Source organism: Salmo salar, chromosome ssa13, assembly GCF_905237065.1.
Source record: "Salmo salar chromosome ssa13, Ssal_v3.1, whole genome shotgun sequence".
Classification (NCBI taxonomy): Eukaryota; Metazoa; Chordata; class Actinopteri; order Salmoniformes; family Salmonidae; genus Salmo; species Salmo salar.
In genome coordinates this window covers 93,307,217-93,321,761 of record NC_059454.1, presented here as the reverse complement: position 1 = coordinate 93,321,761, position 14,545 = coordinate 93,307,217, and the positions used below count along the sequence as shown (strand labels likewise).

The window sequence follows — 14,545 nt, the reverse complement described above, 5'->3', positions numbered from 1 at the left end:
TTTTGTTGACATTGAGTGTGAGGTTATTTTCCTGACACCACACTCCGAGGGCCCTCACCTCCTCCCTGTAGGCCATCTCGTCGTTGTTGGTAATCAAGCCTACTACTGTAGTGTCGTCTGCAAACTTGATGATTGAGTTGGAGGCGTGCATGGCCACACAGTCGTGGATGAACAGGGAGTACAGGAGAGGGCTGAGAATGCACCCTTGTGGGGCCCCAGTGTTGAGGATCAGCGGGGTGGAGATGTTGTTACCTACCCTCACTACCTGGGGGCGGCCTGTCAGGAAGTCCAGGACCCAGTTGCACAGGGCGGGGTCGAGAACCAGGGTCTCGAGCTTAATGACGAGTTTGGAGGGTACTATGGTGTTAAATGCTGAGCTGGAGTCAATGAACAGCAGTCTTACATAGGTATTCCTCTTGTCCAGATGGGTTTAGGGCAGTGTGCAGTGTGATTGCGTCGTCTGTGGACCTATTGGGGCAGTAAGCAAATTGGAGTGGGTCTAGGGTGTCAGGTAGGGTGGAGGTGATATGGTCCTTGACTAGTCTCTCAAAGCACTTCATGATGACGGATGTGAGTGCTACAGGGCGGTAGTCATTTAGCTCAGTTATCTTAGCTTTCTTGGGCACAGGAACAATGGTGGCCCTCTTGAAGCATGTGGGAACAGCAGACTGGGATAAGGATTGATTGAGTATGTCCGTAAACAGCTGGTCTGCGCATGCTCTGAGGACGCGGCTAGGGATGCCATCTGGGCCTCCAGCCTTGCGAAGGTTAACACGTTTAAATGTTTTACTCACGTTGGCTGCAGTGAAGGAGAGCCCGTAAGGTTTCGGTAGCAGGCCGTGTCAGTGGCACTGTATTGTCCTCAAAGCGAGCAAAGAAGTTGTTTAGTCTGTCTGGGAGCAAGACATTGTGGTCCGCAACGGGGCTGGTTTTTCTTTTGTAGTCCGTGATTGACTGTAGACCCTGCCACATACCTCTCGTGTCTGAGCCGCTGAATTGCGACTCTACTTTGTCTCTATACTGTCGCTTAGCTTGTTCGATTGCCTTGCGGAGGGAATAGCTACACTGTTGGTATTCGGTCATGTTTCCGGACACCTTGCCCTGATTAAAAGCAGTGGTTCGCACTTTCAGTTTTGCGCGAATGCTGCCATCAATCCACGGTTTCTGGTTGGGGAATGTTTTAATAGACGCTGTGGGTACAACATCACCGATGCACTTGCTAATAAACTTGCTCACCGAATCAGCAATGTTGTTGTTCGACGCTATGCGGAACATATCCCAGTCCACGTGATCAAAGCAATCTTGAAGCGAGGAATCCGATTGATCGGGCCAGCGTTGAACAGACCTGAGCGCGGGTGCTTCCTGTTTTAGTTTCTGTCTATAGGCTGGGAGCAACAAAATGGAGTCGTGGTCAGCTGTTGTGTTACAGCCTGAATTCAAAATGGATTAAAATGTTGTTGTTTTTTTCCTCATCCATCGACACACAGTACTCCATAATGACAAAGTGAAAACGTGTTTTTAGAAATGTTTGCAAATGTATTCATTTACATAAGTATTCACACCCCTGAGTCAATATATGTTGGAATCTCCTTTGGCAGAGATTACCAATGTGAGTCTTTCTGGGTAAATCTAAGAGCTTTGCACACCTGGATTAAACAATATTTGCACATTATTCTATTTAAAGTTCTTCAAGCTCTGTCAAGTTGGTTATTGATCATTGCTAGACAGCCATTTCCAAGTCTTTCCATAGATTTTCAAGCTGATTTTAAGTCAAAACTGTAACTACGCCACGCGGGAACATTCAATGTAATCTTGGTAAGCAACTCCAGTGGCCTTGTGTTTTAGGTTATTGTCCTGCTGAAAGGTGAATTTGTCTCCCAGTGTCTGTTGGAAAGCAGACTGAACCAGCTTTTCCTCTAGAATTTTGCCTGTGCATAGCCCTATTCCGTTTATTTTTATCCTAAAAAAACTCCTTAGTCCTTGCCGATGACAAGCATACCCATAACATGATGCAGCCACCACTTGAAAATATGAAGAGTGGTACTGTAATGTATTGTGTTGTGTTTGCCACATTTTTTGCATTTTTACAGTTTTGTAGTGTCTTATTGCAAACAGGATTCATTTTGGGAATATTTTTATTATGTACAGGCTTCCTTCATTTCACTGAGCCATTTGGGTTAGTACTGTGGAGTAACTACAATGTTGTTGATCCATTGACAGTTTTCTCCTATCACAGTCATTAAACTCTGTGACTGTTTTAAAAGTGACCATTGGCCTCATGGTGAAATCCCTGAGCGGTTTCTTTCCTCTCAGACAATTGAGTTAGGAAGGACGCCTGTATCTTTGTAGTGACTGGGTGTATTGATACACCATCCAAAGTGTAATTAATAACTTTGTAATGTGCAAAGGGATATTCAATGTCTGCTTTTTTTTACCCATCTACCAATAGGTGCCCTTCTTTGCGAGGCATTGGAAAACCTCCCTGGTCTTTGTGGTTGAATCTGATTTAGAAATTCACAGATAATTGTATGTGTGGGGTACAGAAATGAGTTAGTTCTTCAAAAATCATGTTAAACACTATTGTTGCACACAGAGAGAGTCCATGCAACTTATTATGTGACTTGCTAAGCACATTTTTACTCCTCCATTTTTACACATTTTTACACATTTTTATTACAAAGGGATTGAATACTTATTGACTCAAGACATTTTAGCTTTTCATTTTTATTAATTTGTAAAAATGTCTTAAAACAGAATTCCACATTGACATTGTAGGGAATTGTGTGAAAGCCAGTAACACAAATCTCAATTTAATCAATTTTAAATTCAGGCTGTAACACAAAGTCAAGGGGTGTGAATACTTTCTGAATGCCTTATATAGTGTTTGTATGTGCTTTTGTGTTTGAGGTGGGGGGAGGGAGTGGTGTGAACAGCTATTATGGGTTATATTCAGCATCAAATGAAGTGAGGATTTTAAGTATTTTGTGTCATGATGTGATTATAAGGCACTATGGCTTTTTTTGTGTATGAAATATAATGTGTGATTTATGCAGGCATTGTGTGATATCCCAGACTGTTGAGAAGATTCTATACTAGTCATTGACATTCAGAAGATCAGACAGAAGATGACACCTTAGGAAAGAAGAGCGTTAGAACTGAATCGATTATACAACTCTCTTCTTTATGACGTTGACATCATCGCAGCAGCTCTGCCGCTGTGGTTGGAATATGTTCAGATACATACATATTTATAAGTGAAACACAATGTAAGGCAAGATATTTAAAAAAATCCCTGAGCATTGTAGATGTCTTTTGATGTAGAAGTCCAGACAGGTTCAAATGGAAAGTTTGGTCATGGCCCAACAGAGCCCATCTGAGTGTGTATGAGAGGATTACTGATGACACTGGGTAGCCATCCAGGTAGCACAAGTCTTATACCCTCAACAGAACGTGTGCGTCCGGATGTAGAGCCTTCCCGCGCTCCTGCCAGAGGATGCAATCCTTGTGATAATCAGGTTACAAGCCCATGTCAGGATTAGACAGCATGTAAGCCTCGCAGCCAGCAGCAGCCTCCCAGCAGCTTCAGCTTCAGCTGGCTGAATATGGATGGAAAGCCTCTGGAAGACAGCCTGTAACAGAGTTCCTGTGTATTTTTACTCCTTATGTACTCTAGCCAGGCTGCTGGGGATGTGGGTATAGCTAGAAGCCTCTCACTCCAGTAAAATAGTACAGTCTGTGAAGGAATATGGCTGAAGTTAGTGGGGGATACCGTATGTACACAGATGGATTTGTTAGCGGAGAAGAGCTCTGTGAGAGCTGATAAGATGTGGAGCCTGCAGCATTCAGTTGTTAATAATAGAATAGACATCCATGTTTACATGCTGTGTGGGTGTTTGCATGTGTTTGTACAAAATGAAAGTTGGGAAAACATTTTGTAATTTCAAGCACAGTCCAAATTCCCTAGCCAGGCAGAACATTCCTTCAACATAAAACCAGTGTGAATATTGAATTTGCACACACACAAGCATGGCTGAGCTTTAATTGGGGTTATTATTTATTTTGTGTACATTATATACTGCTCAAAAAAATAAAGGGAACACTTAAACAACACATCCTAGATCTGAATGAAAGAAATAATCTTATTAAATACTTTTTTCTTTACATAGTTGAATGTGCTGACAACAAAATCACACAAAAATAATCAATGGAAATCCAATTTATCAACCCATGGAGGTCTGGATTTGGAGTCACACTCAAAATTAATGTGGAAAACCACACTACAGGCTGATCCAACTTTGATGTAATGTCCTTAAAACAAGTCAAAATGAGGCTCAGTAGTGTGTGTGGCCTCCACGTGCCTGTATGACCTCCCTACAATGCCTGGGCATGCTCCCAGACCTGGACTAAAGCATCCGCCAACTCCTGGACAGTCTGTGGTGCAACGTGGCGTTGGTGGATGGAGCGAGACATGATGTCCCAGATGTGCACAATTGGATTCAGGTCTGGGGAACGGGCGGGCCAGTCCATAGCATCAATGCCTTCCTCTTGCAGGAACTGCTGACACACTCCAGCCACATGAGGTCTAGCATTGTCTTGCATTAGGAGGAAACCAGGGCCAACCGCACCAGCATATGGTCTCACAAGGGGTCTGAGGATCTCATCTCGGTACCAAATGGCAGTCAGGCTACCTCTGGCGAGCACATGGAGGGCTGTGCGGCCCCCCAAAGAAATGCCACCCCACACCATGACTGACCCACCGCCAAACCGGTCATGCTGGAGGATGTTGCAGGCAGCAGAACGTTCTCCACGGCGTCTCCAGACTCTGTCACGTTCTCTACGGCGTCTCCAGACTCTGTCACGTTCAAAAGTGACCAAAACATCAGCCAGGAAGCATAGGAACTGAGAAGTGGTCTGTGGTTCCCACCTGCAGAACCACTCCTTTATTGGGTGTGTCTTACTAATTGCCTATAATTTCCACCTGTTGTCTATTCCATTTGCACAACAGCATGTGAAATGTATTGTCAATCAGTGTTGCTTCCTAAGTGGACAGTGTGATTGACTTGGAGTTACATTGTGTTGTTTAAGTGTTCCCTTTATTTTTTTGAGCAGTGTATATTCTTTCTGAAATACTAATCCAATGATAATTTTGTGCTTCATAGGCTATGAAGCTCAAAGTCAGACTATCTATATTCTCTAGAGGAGGCATCTGATTGATGATAAATATTTGCTCCTTGTCTTGCAGTGATCTGTTCATGGTTCTGGACCATAAAACTATGACAATGAAAGAAGAGGTGTTTTGAGATTTTGTCTTTGATGTCATAGGAAACAACTATTGCATTTGTATATCATCCTGCGCTAAATCATCACACTTTGGCCTAAAAACTCCAAGCTGTCAGAAAAAGTAGACTCTACCACTTCATAAAAGAAACATTTTGGTGCAAGTCCTCAGTTCTATCACATCGGTTTTTCACTATGAAGTCTGAACTGTGCTAGCTTTATAAGCGCTATATGTGCTGTTTAGTTGCTGATTGGTGGCTTGAGAATCCACTGTGTCTCATCATATCAGTTCCAATGTGTATGAGAGTTCTCTACTGGTGGCAGATGTTCTGTTTCTCTCTCTCTTTCTCTGTAGGTCTGGAGCTGCTGTACCAGCCAGAGGTGGTGAGGCTGTACCTGTCTCTCCTCACTCGCAGTCAAAACCACAACACCCTGGAGGCAGCAGCCGGAGCTCTGCAGAACCTTGCTGCAGGACACTGGGCTGTGAGTGAAGGGCAATGGGGGAGAAGTTTATCTGATGCTGTGGGAGAACAGAATGTTTGTTTCTCATCCTCTCTCTACCCCCCCTACCCCCCCTCTGTGTGAAGGGTGTATTGAAGTGTGGTTGAAAAGCTATCATGTATATAAAAGTATGATGTGTGAATCCTCACAAGTAGCACAATAGGAGTGTACAATTTATACATGACATCCTTCTATTATTCTCTCTCTGTGCCTTTTCTCAGTGGTCCAGTTACATCCGGGCCACAGTTAGGAAGGAGAAAGGTCTGCCTGTCCTGGTGGAGCTACTGCGTTCAGATGGTGATAAAGTGGTCCGGGCTGTAGCTATTGCTCTACGCAACCTGGCCATAGATCGACGGAACAAAGACCTCATAGGTACATGCACATAAACACGTATGCACACATAAATGCATGCATGCACGCGAGTGCACGCACACGCACGCACACACGATACATAATTTTACCCTTTGCCCCATAGGAAGCTATGCCATGAGGGACCTGGTCAGTAACCTGACCAGTGGTCAGCAGCGACCAGCCAAGAACCTGGAAGGGGACACAGTGGTGGCCATTCTGAACACTATCCATGAGATCATCTCAGACAGCCCGGAGAACGTCCGTGGTCTCATACAGGGTCACGGCATCCAGAAACTGGTGGCCATCAACAAGACAAGGTAGATTATCATAGCATAGTATCTTTGGTGTTGGTTATGGGAGATGGTTTCAATTGGCTAGATGCTCAGTTCACCGTGTTGTACTCTCTCCTTTATGCTGGCTCTGGTTTATTCTGTTGTTTCTTTACTAGCCAATCTGTGCGGGAGACCAAAGCAGCATCTCATGTCCTGCAGACAGTGTGGGCCTACAAGGACCTGAGAAATAGCCTCTACAAGGGAGGCTGGAACAAGAGCCACTTTAAGGTTTCGCATGGCATGCTGTAGAAGGCTGTATTCCCCATTCACTACACAGTCCAAATGGGTGGCACAAACACAGTCTGCTATTGAGCACTGTATGGGACACAATTAGTTCATAATGGCATACTGAGTCTTCTTTATTTTTTACCTTCAGTCAACAACTAGTGGAATGCCCAAAAAAACTAAGAGCGGAAAGTCAGCCTATGATGACATCACACTTCCTCTGATGGAGAAAAACCAAGGTCAGCATGAGACTGTAGCTTCAGCATAAGTGTGTGTGTGTGTGTGTGTGTGTGTGTGTGTGTGTGTGTGTGTGTGTGTGTGTGTGTGTGTGTGTGTGTGTGTGTGTGTAGGGAGATTGACATCGAAATTGGAAGTCTATCCATTCCTCAGGACATCGGGAAATGTCTTCAAAATCGGCCACTAGGGGCAACAGTGAGCGCTATTACTATCAAGTAGACTTGAGTAATCCCATGACTCTGGATCAGGTTAGATGTTAGATGTTTGATGTTTGATCCCAGTCGTGGACACTGTTTTTTATTTTTTTTATCATATTCCAAACCATAACCTTTACCTTAACCATTCGGAATGAGTGCCTAAACTTAACCCTTAACTTCGGTTTGGAGAAATGGAACATATAGGGCAGCAGGAGTCAACCCAGGGATTCAAAAACACTTCAATATTTGATCTTTGGAGCAAATTCAAAATTTTCCTCGTTTAGAGAACGTGGATGAAGGTCTAATTCTGCAGTGAGACTGTGAGAACTTGTTGAAAGTGTGTGTGTTCGTGCAGCTGTAGGATCTTCATTTGAGCCAGTTTGCTACAGTAGGAAAATAATCCTGCAGCCAGAGGACATTTGAATTATTATGTGGATTGCAATTAATGGACATTTTTGTCAGGGTTTCTTTAGGGAAAATCAATTCTGAAATTTCAAAGTGGAAATTACAAACTCAAACTTTAGAAGCCTTTTTAAAACTCAAATACACTACAAGTTTACATTTCCTGCTGTGCAGGAAAATTCTCAGAAACAAAAGAGTGATTAAATGAAGATCCTACATCTGTGTGTGAGCCTGTTTCTTGTCATTTCAACACAAAATGACCTTTGTTTATTGTATCCTGTCTGTTTTTCCCACAGATGGATACTCCACCGTGGAGCAGAGTGACAGAGTGGGTGATGGGTTACTCCAGGTCAGTAACACGGTACATATGAGCTCCTTACTATCCCTAAGGTCAGGAGTTTTTCAATGGTGACTCACAAGATTTTAAGGGCCAGTGCAGTAAAAAATGTGATTTTCTTGGGTTTTATATATATTTCCACACTTTGAGGTTGGAATAATTCTGTTTTAGTGCCGTTTTAATGCCATTTTAGTGTAAGAGCTGTTTGAAAAGACCGACTGAAATTTCTACCAGTTTTGGTGGGATGGAGGTTTGGCTTGCCTGGTGACATTACCAGGCGGTAAATTAGTTAATAGACCAAGAGAGTTCTAAACCTCTCTGCTAATAACAGCTATTTTTCAGTTTTCCCCTCCCCACTCAGACCACTCCCAGACAATCCTAGCAAAATTGTTCTTTGAGAAATGGCTCTTTACTAAGAAGCTATTTTTGTGTATTTTTTTTAAACAATTTTAATTGAAAACAATCACAGTACGGTACTTACTTGTTACTCAGAAATGATTTGATATTGAGATAAAAACAGCCGCATTGGACCTTTAACTAAATAATTGTTCTATTTTGTTGCAGAGTATCCCAGAGAGGAAGCACTTCATCCGGGCTGGAAGGCCTGCAGTGGGCCTGGTGGAGCGCAAACCTCCACCCCTCGACTCCTGGGTCTGAGCTTGGCAGAAGGGATTATAGAGCAGGTAAATTACATTTCACTTAACCATTTTAGGATTGATGTTTTACTCACTGGTGTGATACACATGTTCATTGCTTTTGCTATTGGGGGAGTCATAGATTATGAAAAAATGTATCATTGTTCTTTTTTGTTTTGTTTACAGGAGATGTGGCAGTAAAAGAAGGAAGTGGAACATCAACATTTGTGGAGGTCATTGTGGTGTTTATTCTTTAGACGGACATTCTGTAGGTCAATTCACCATTCAGGACAACATGGTTATTCTCCCGCCAGAAAATCAGAATGGAGTGAATATTGGATCTTACATTTACATGTTCAAAGTGTTATTCAAACTCTGGCTGTAGTTGAGCATAACCTCTACTATATTTTATACATACTGGACAGTGGGATGAGTGGAGTGACACAGCTGAATGTAGTGCAGGACGAAAAACACAATACTAACACTTTCCATGAAATTAGGATTTGTCAAAACAATTCTTTTTCTTGACCTGCCTTTTCCTCCAGTATTTCCATACTGTGTTGTTTCACTCCTGCAAATTGTGCATTACTTTATGTAAGAGACTAGTTGGAAATGGGATTGTAAATGTGTAATAAAAGATTCATATTCTAAATGAAGGCATTTATATTGTAATATTCATGTTATTTATTAACAGTTGTGAACGTTATCTTGTAACCAAAAATGGAATGGAAACGTTAACATTATACACTACCAAGTAATAGTGCCATTTTATCAGGAGCTGACATGATGAATTTGCTATATGCCGTGTTTGTTCTTGCATCGCGATGTTGAACAGAAAATGAACGCAAATAAAATCCATAATTTCTCAACGTTGTATGGACTTAATTTATCATTATTGTTCTCATCTCGTTCTATTAGGACAAGGGTTAGGGGTGTATTCCACATAGAGTTTAATAGGGAATGTATCATTGACGCAGCACGTTGCTTAGCAGTTGTCCTGTGGTTATTTTACTTTCAGCATTGGACAGCTCAATATGATCGCTGTTTTGCTAAACTATAGTGCTGGAACAGAGAAGAGAAACACGAATGAAATGAAGGGTGTGTTCGTAAATTCCCTCTGGAGTGCCAGAGTATACTCGGAATGCGCTCTGTCCGTTCGTAAATTCAGAGCATTGTCAGATTGTCCGTTCATAAATTCGGAGCGTTCTGGCCGAGGAGTAGGGTTGATCAGAGCGTTCTGACTTCACAACGGCAGTCACGCACCCAAGCTAACTGGCTAAAGTTGGCTAGCTTACTAGCTACTTCCAGTCAAGTGAGAGAACACCTTACTCTGACCATTTTATGCCCTAGCAGAGATGGTTAAACTGTTTTCATGTTATCTAGAGCGTTAATGACTAACTGTGCTGCTGGCAACAATTGATTACGTTTTTTTTGTCGACGTTTACTGACACCGGTCATATTCAATGGGTGTTTCGCGTTCATAAATTCATCAGTTATTCTGCGCTCTGGTACAGTCAGGCGAGAGTGCTCTGAAATTGGAGTAGATAGCCAGAGTGAATTTACGAACGCACCATGAGTTTGCAGCAAGTTTGAAGGGTAATGCATTTTTTTGTTTATTATATCACTTCTTAGTTTACTTTAGCCAGTGAATGACACATTTGTTACAAGATGAAACCAAAATATACTCAGCCAAAGGTGAAAAAAGTAGCTACGTTTGAATACACGACTCTAGTTCAGCACATCGGGTTTGCTAACAGCTTGCTAGCAACACATTGCTGTCCACCAAATTGGATTGTAGTTATCAATCAATCTCGTGTGGCTAGCTAAATTCTTCATGTTATCTGAAATGCGCTAGCTAGCAGGCAAGAGCTAACTATGTTAGCTAAAGTTTGAATCTTGAATGCAGTCTTTCAATCATAAATGTAAAAAAGAAAAGATTAGCTAACTAATAATGCTGGAAAAAGTTTAAGAAAAACACTGCTTTTTTCTTAGGTCCCAGAAGGAGGGAGGAGTGAATGCGAGGGAATGTTCACATTTATCTGGCGAGGACATTAAATAATCTATTAGCTAGCTACAGTAGCTAGACAATCTAACTTAATAGATGTCTATTTTTACATCTAGCTCTTCTGACATTTAAACCTCTTTATTCAGCATTCCCTGCTCCCAATCATGCAGGAGAAGGGCCATCTACAGCCCCCCCCTCAGACCACTGCCCTACCCCCACCGGGCCTCAGTAGCAAGTACCCCCTGCCTCAACCTGCTCTCTAAGCTAAGACAAAGATGTGGATGCCAGTACAAGAAACCTGTAAAGGAGAACCTTATGATAAGCCTTTGTTCAAATACACCACAGCCCTCCCTATTGGTAAGCGCCACTGTAGACTTTGTCCAATAAAACGACCCATCCTCAACCCGACTGATAAAAGAGTGGTTCAAACATCCTGAGGCCACACTCCATTTCATCTCAGTGAGGCCAGACTTGGAGAAGCTCAGCAGGCAGAGAACCCTCCCTGGTGGTCAGCTGGTTAGGCCAGTGACTCAGACCAAGCAACCCCCCCTGGAGACCAGAGCCCCTGGACGTTTTCCTCTCACACAGATCCCTTGTTAAGGTGCATGCTGCTGGAGGTGAGGACAGGGGAGGGAGAGGAGATGGTGGCTCCCTATCCCGTCCTGTCAGGGATCTTTGAGCCTCTGTTCTGATGCACCACCCCTGCTTACCTCATCCGCCGCTATCAGAATAGTTTGAAATGGTACCAGGCCGTGCGCAATGAGAAGACCAAACATCATAAGAAGAAGCTTGAGCAGCTTTGTGATAAAGAAATCCCTATGCTCAGTATTTGTTCAATCCATCCATTTTAAAGGCCTTTTTAAAAAGGTTAACAGGATATATGAGAGGAAGTGGGTTTGTCAACAAAATCTGAATATTCGCTCTCATAATCAATATTACTGTTTTCTCTCACTGCTGAAAGGAAGGGACTTCATTCTACAACATTTGAGACATAAAAAAGAATCATAGTCATTCTAATGCAATGTCAATGGTTACTGAATTTATTCCCTTCTATGAATGTGATTATCTCTTTTGCAAGATACCCTCTACTAATGATTGTAATTAGGGTTACAAAATACTGGGAACTTTCAATAAATTCCCTGGTTTTCCAGAAATCCTGGTTGGAGGATTCCCATAGTCAGGAGGGAATAAGCATGAAATGCAGAATCCTCCAACCAAGATTTCTGGAAAACCAGGGAATTTATTGAAAGTTCCCATAATTTTGCAACCCTAATTGTAATTACCTATTCCCTGTCCTACCATTTGTTAGCAGGACCCTTTGGTATCCAGCTAAGACCTACCGCCACTCTGGATGCTGGGGAGGGGATGTCTGTCTTTAAACCCTGCCCAGGAGTGAAGTTAAAATGGCGCCGGAAGAAATGGCAGCGCCCAACCAAGTGTGCTATTATGTGGGGTTTTTTCGCGTTATTTGTAACTTATTTTGTACATAATGTTTCTGCAACTGTATCTTATGGCAAAAAAGAGCTTCTGGATATCAGGACAGCGATCACTCACCTCAGATTAGACAAAGATTTTTTCTACAACAAAGACGATACACAAGACATTCTCCAAACACCCCACAGGACCGACATCCCCGTTATTTGCAAGAGGAAGCGACGCAGGTACAGAGGACAAAGAGCCGGATGCCTGGTCAGGACCCAGCGAAGGCGTCTGGGAATGCTGCCGTTACTGTCATTACTACTCGCCAACGTGCAATCATTGGACAATAAATTAGACGAGGTACGATCACGAATATCCTACCAACGGGACATCAAAAACTAATATCCTATGTTTCAAGGAATCGTGGCTGAATGACAACATGGATTTTCAGCTGGCGGGATATACGCTGCACCGGCAAGATAGAACAGCACACTCCGGTAAGACGAGGGGGGCGGTCTGTGCATATTTGTAAACAACAGCTGGTGCACGAAATCTAAGGAAGTCTCTAGATTTTGCTCGCCTGAAGTAGAATATATTGTGATAAATTGCAGGCAACACTACTTGCCTAGAGAGTTTTCAGCTTTTTGTGGCTGTTTACCACCACAGACAGATGCTGGCACTAAGACCACACTCAGGAGGTTCCGGACTGGGGACCGTCGCTGCAGGCTCCATGCCATGGATCATCACTGCAGGCTCCGCGCCATGGATCAACACTGGAGGCTTTGTGCCATGGATCATCCCTACAGGCTTCTTGCCATGGATTATCCCTACAGGCTCCGGGCCATGGATCATCCCTACAGGCTTCGTGCCATGGATCATCACTGGAGGCTTCGGACCATGGATCATTACTGGAGGCTTCTTACGTGGAGCCAGAACAGGTCTCACCGGACTGGGGAACGTCACTGGAGGCTCCAGACTGGGGGACGTCGCCGGAAGCTCTGGACTGGGAACTGTTGCCGGAAGCTCTGGACTGGGAAGACACACTGGAGGCCTGATGCGTGGGGCTGGCACAGGTGGCGCCAGACTGGTAACACGCACCTCAGGGCGCGTGCGAGGAGCAGGAACAGGACACACCGGACTAGGCAGGCGCACTAGAGACCTGCACAGTCTGGCACAGGTGGTGCCAGACTGGTGACACGCACCTCACGGTAAGCACGAGGAGTTAGCTCAGGTCTCCAACCCCCCAAAAAATGTTTGGGGCTGCCTCTCGTGCTTCCCTTGTTGCCGTGCTCTCGCTGCCTCCACCTGTTCCCATGGGAAGCGCTTTTCTCCTGCCCCTAAATCCTCCAAAGCCCTGGATATACTCCTCTTTATCTCCTCAATAGTCCACTGGTCCATACCATGCTGCTTGGTCCTTTGGTGGTGGGAGATTCTGTCACGGTTGTTGTAAGGAGGAGCGGACCAAAGTGCAGCGTGTGTGTCGTTCCACATTTTATTTACACTGTGAAACTATGCAATACATATAAATAAACTTGAAATAACAAAAACAACAAACCGTGACGCAGAGGTGAAACATACACTGACTCAAAGATAATCTCCCACAAACCCAGGTGGAAAAAAACCCTACTTGAGTATGATCTCCAATTAGAGACAACGAGGACCAGCTGCCTCTAATTGGAGATCATCCCAAACAAAACTCCAACATAGAAATACAAAACGAGAACCTGACAACATAGAAATAGAAAACATAGGAAAAAAACCTGTCACGCCCTGACCTACTCTACCATAGAAAATAACCTCTTTCTATGGTCAGGACGGGACACAGAGACACGTACAAAGCGCTCCCTCGCTCTCCATTTGGTAAATCCGACCACAACTCTATCCTCCTGATTCCTGCTTACAAGCAAAAATTAAAGCAGTAAGCACCAGTGACTCGGTCTATAAAAAAGTGGTCAGATGAAGCAGATGCTAAACTACAGGACTGTTTTGCTTTCAAAGACTGGAACATGTTCCGGGATTCTTCCGATGGCATTGAGGAGTACACCACATCAGTCACTGGCTTTATCAGTAAGTGCATCCAGGACGTCGTCCCCACAGTGACTGTACGTACATACCCCAACCATAAGCCATGGATTACAGGCAACATTCGCACTGAGCTAAAGGGTAGAGCTGCCGCTTTCAAGGTCGGAAGCTTACAAGAAATCCTGCTATTCCCTGCGACGAACCATCAAACAGGCAAAGCGTCAATACAGGGCTAAGATTGAATCATACTACACCGGCTCCGACGCTCGTCTTATGTGGCAGGGCTTGCAAACTATTACAGACTACAAAGGGAAGCACAGCTGCGAGCTGCACAGTGACACGAGCCTACCAGACACTTCTATGCTCGCTTCGAGGCAAGCAACACTGAGGCATGCATGAGAGCATCAGCTGTTCCGGACGACTGTGTGATCACGCTCTCCGCAGCCGACGTGAGTAAGACCTTAAAACAGGTCAACATACACAAGGCTGTGGGGCCAGACGGATTACCAGGATGTGTGCTCTGGGCATGTGCTGACCAACTGGCAGGTGTCTTCACTGACATTTTCAACATGTCCCTGATTGAGTCTGTAATAACAACATGTTTC

General features: G+C 43.9%; 1 protein-coding gene across 3 annotated transcripts in view; it reads left to right on the top strand.

Annotated features, from left to right (window-relative positions):
* Positions 1-9,363, top strand: part of LOC106568245 (armadillo repeat protein deleted in velo-cardio-facial syndrome) — a 35,633-nt gene extending 26,270 nt beyond the window's left edge. For 2 of the 3 annotated variants that reach the window (XM_045692430.1, XM_045692429.1), the window contains 8 exons: positions 5,633-5,760; positions 6,000-6,150; positions 6,254-6,446; positions 6,578-6,689; positions 6,838-6,925; positions 7,819-7,883; positions 8,424-8,542; positions 8,681-9,363. In XM_045692430.1, the coding sequence (XP_045548386.1) occupies positions 5,633-5,760; positions 6,000-6,150; positions 6,254-6,446; positions 6,578-6,689; positions 6,838-6,925; positions 7,819-7,883; positions 8,424-8,516 (830 nt within the window). In that variant the 3' untranslated portion in view covers positions 8,517-8,542; positions 8,681-9,363. The remainder of the gene's footprint in view (positions 1-5,632; positions 5,761-5,999; positions 6,151-6,253; positions 6,447-6,577; positions 6,690-6,837; positions 6,926-7,818; positions 7,884-8,423; positions 8,543-8,680) is intronic. The other variant, XM_014138417.2, reaches the window with a different exon arrangement.
* Positions 9,364-14,545: the final 5,182 nt, after the last annotated feature.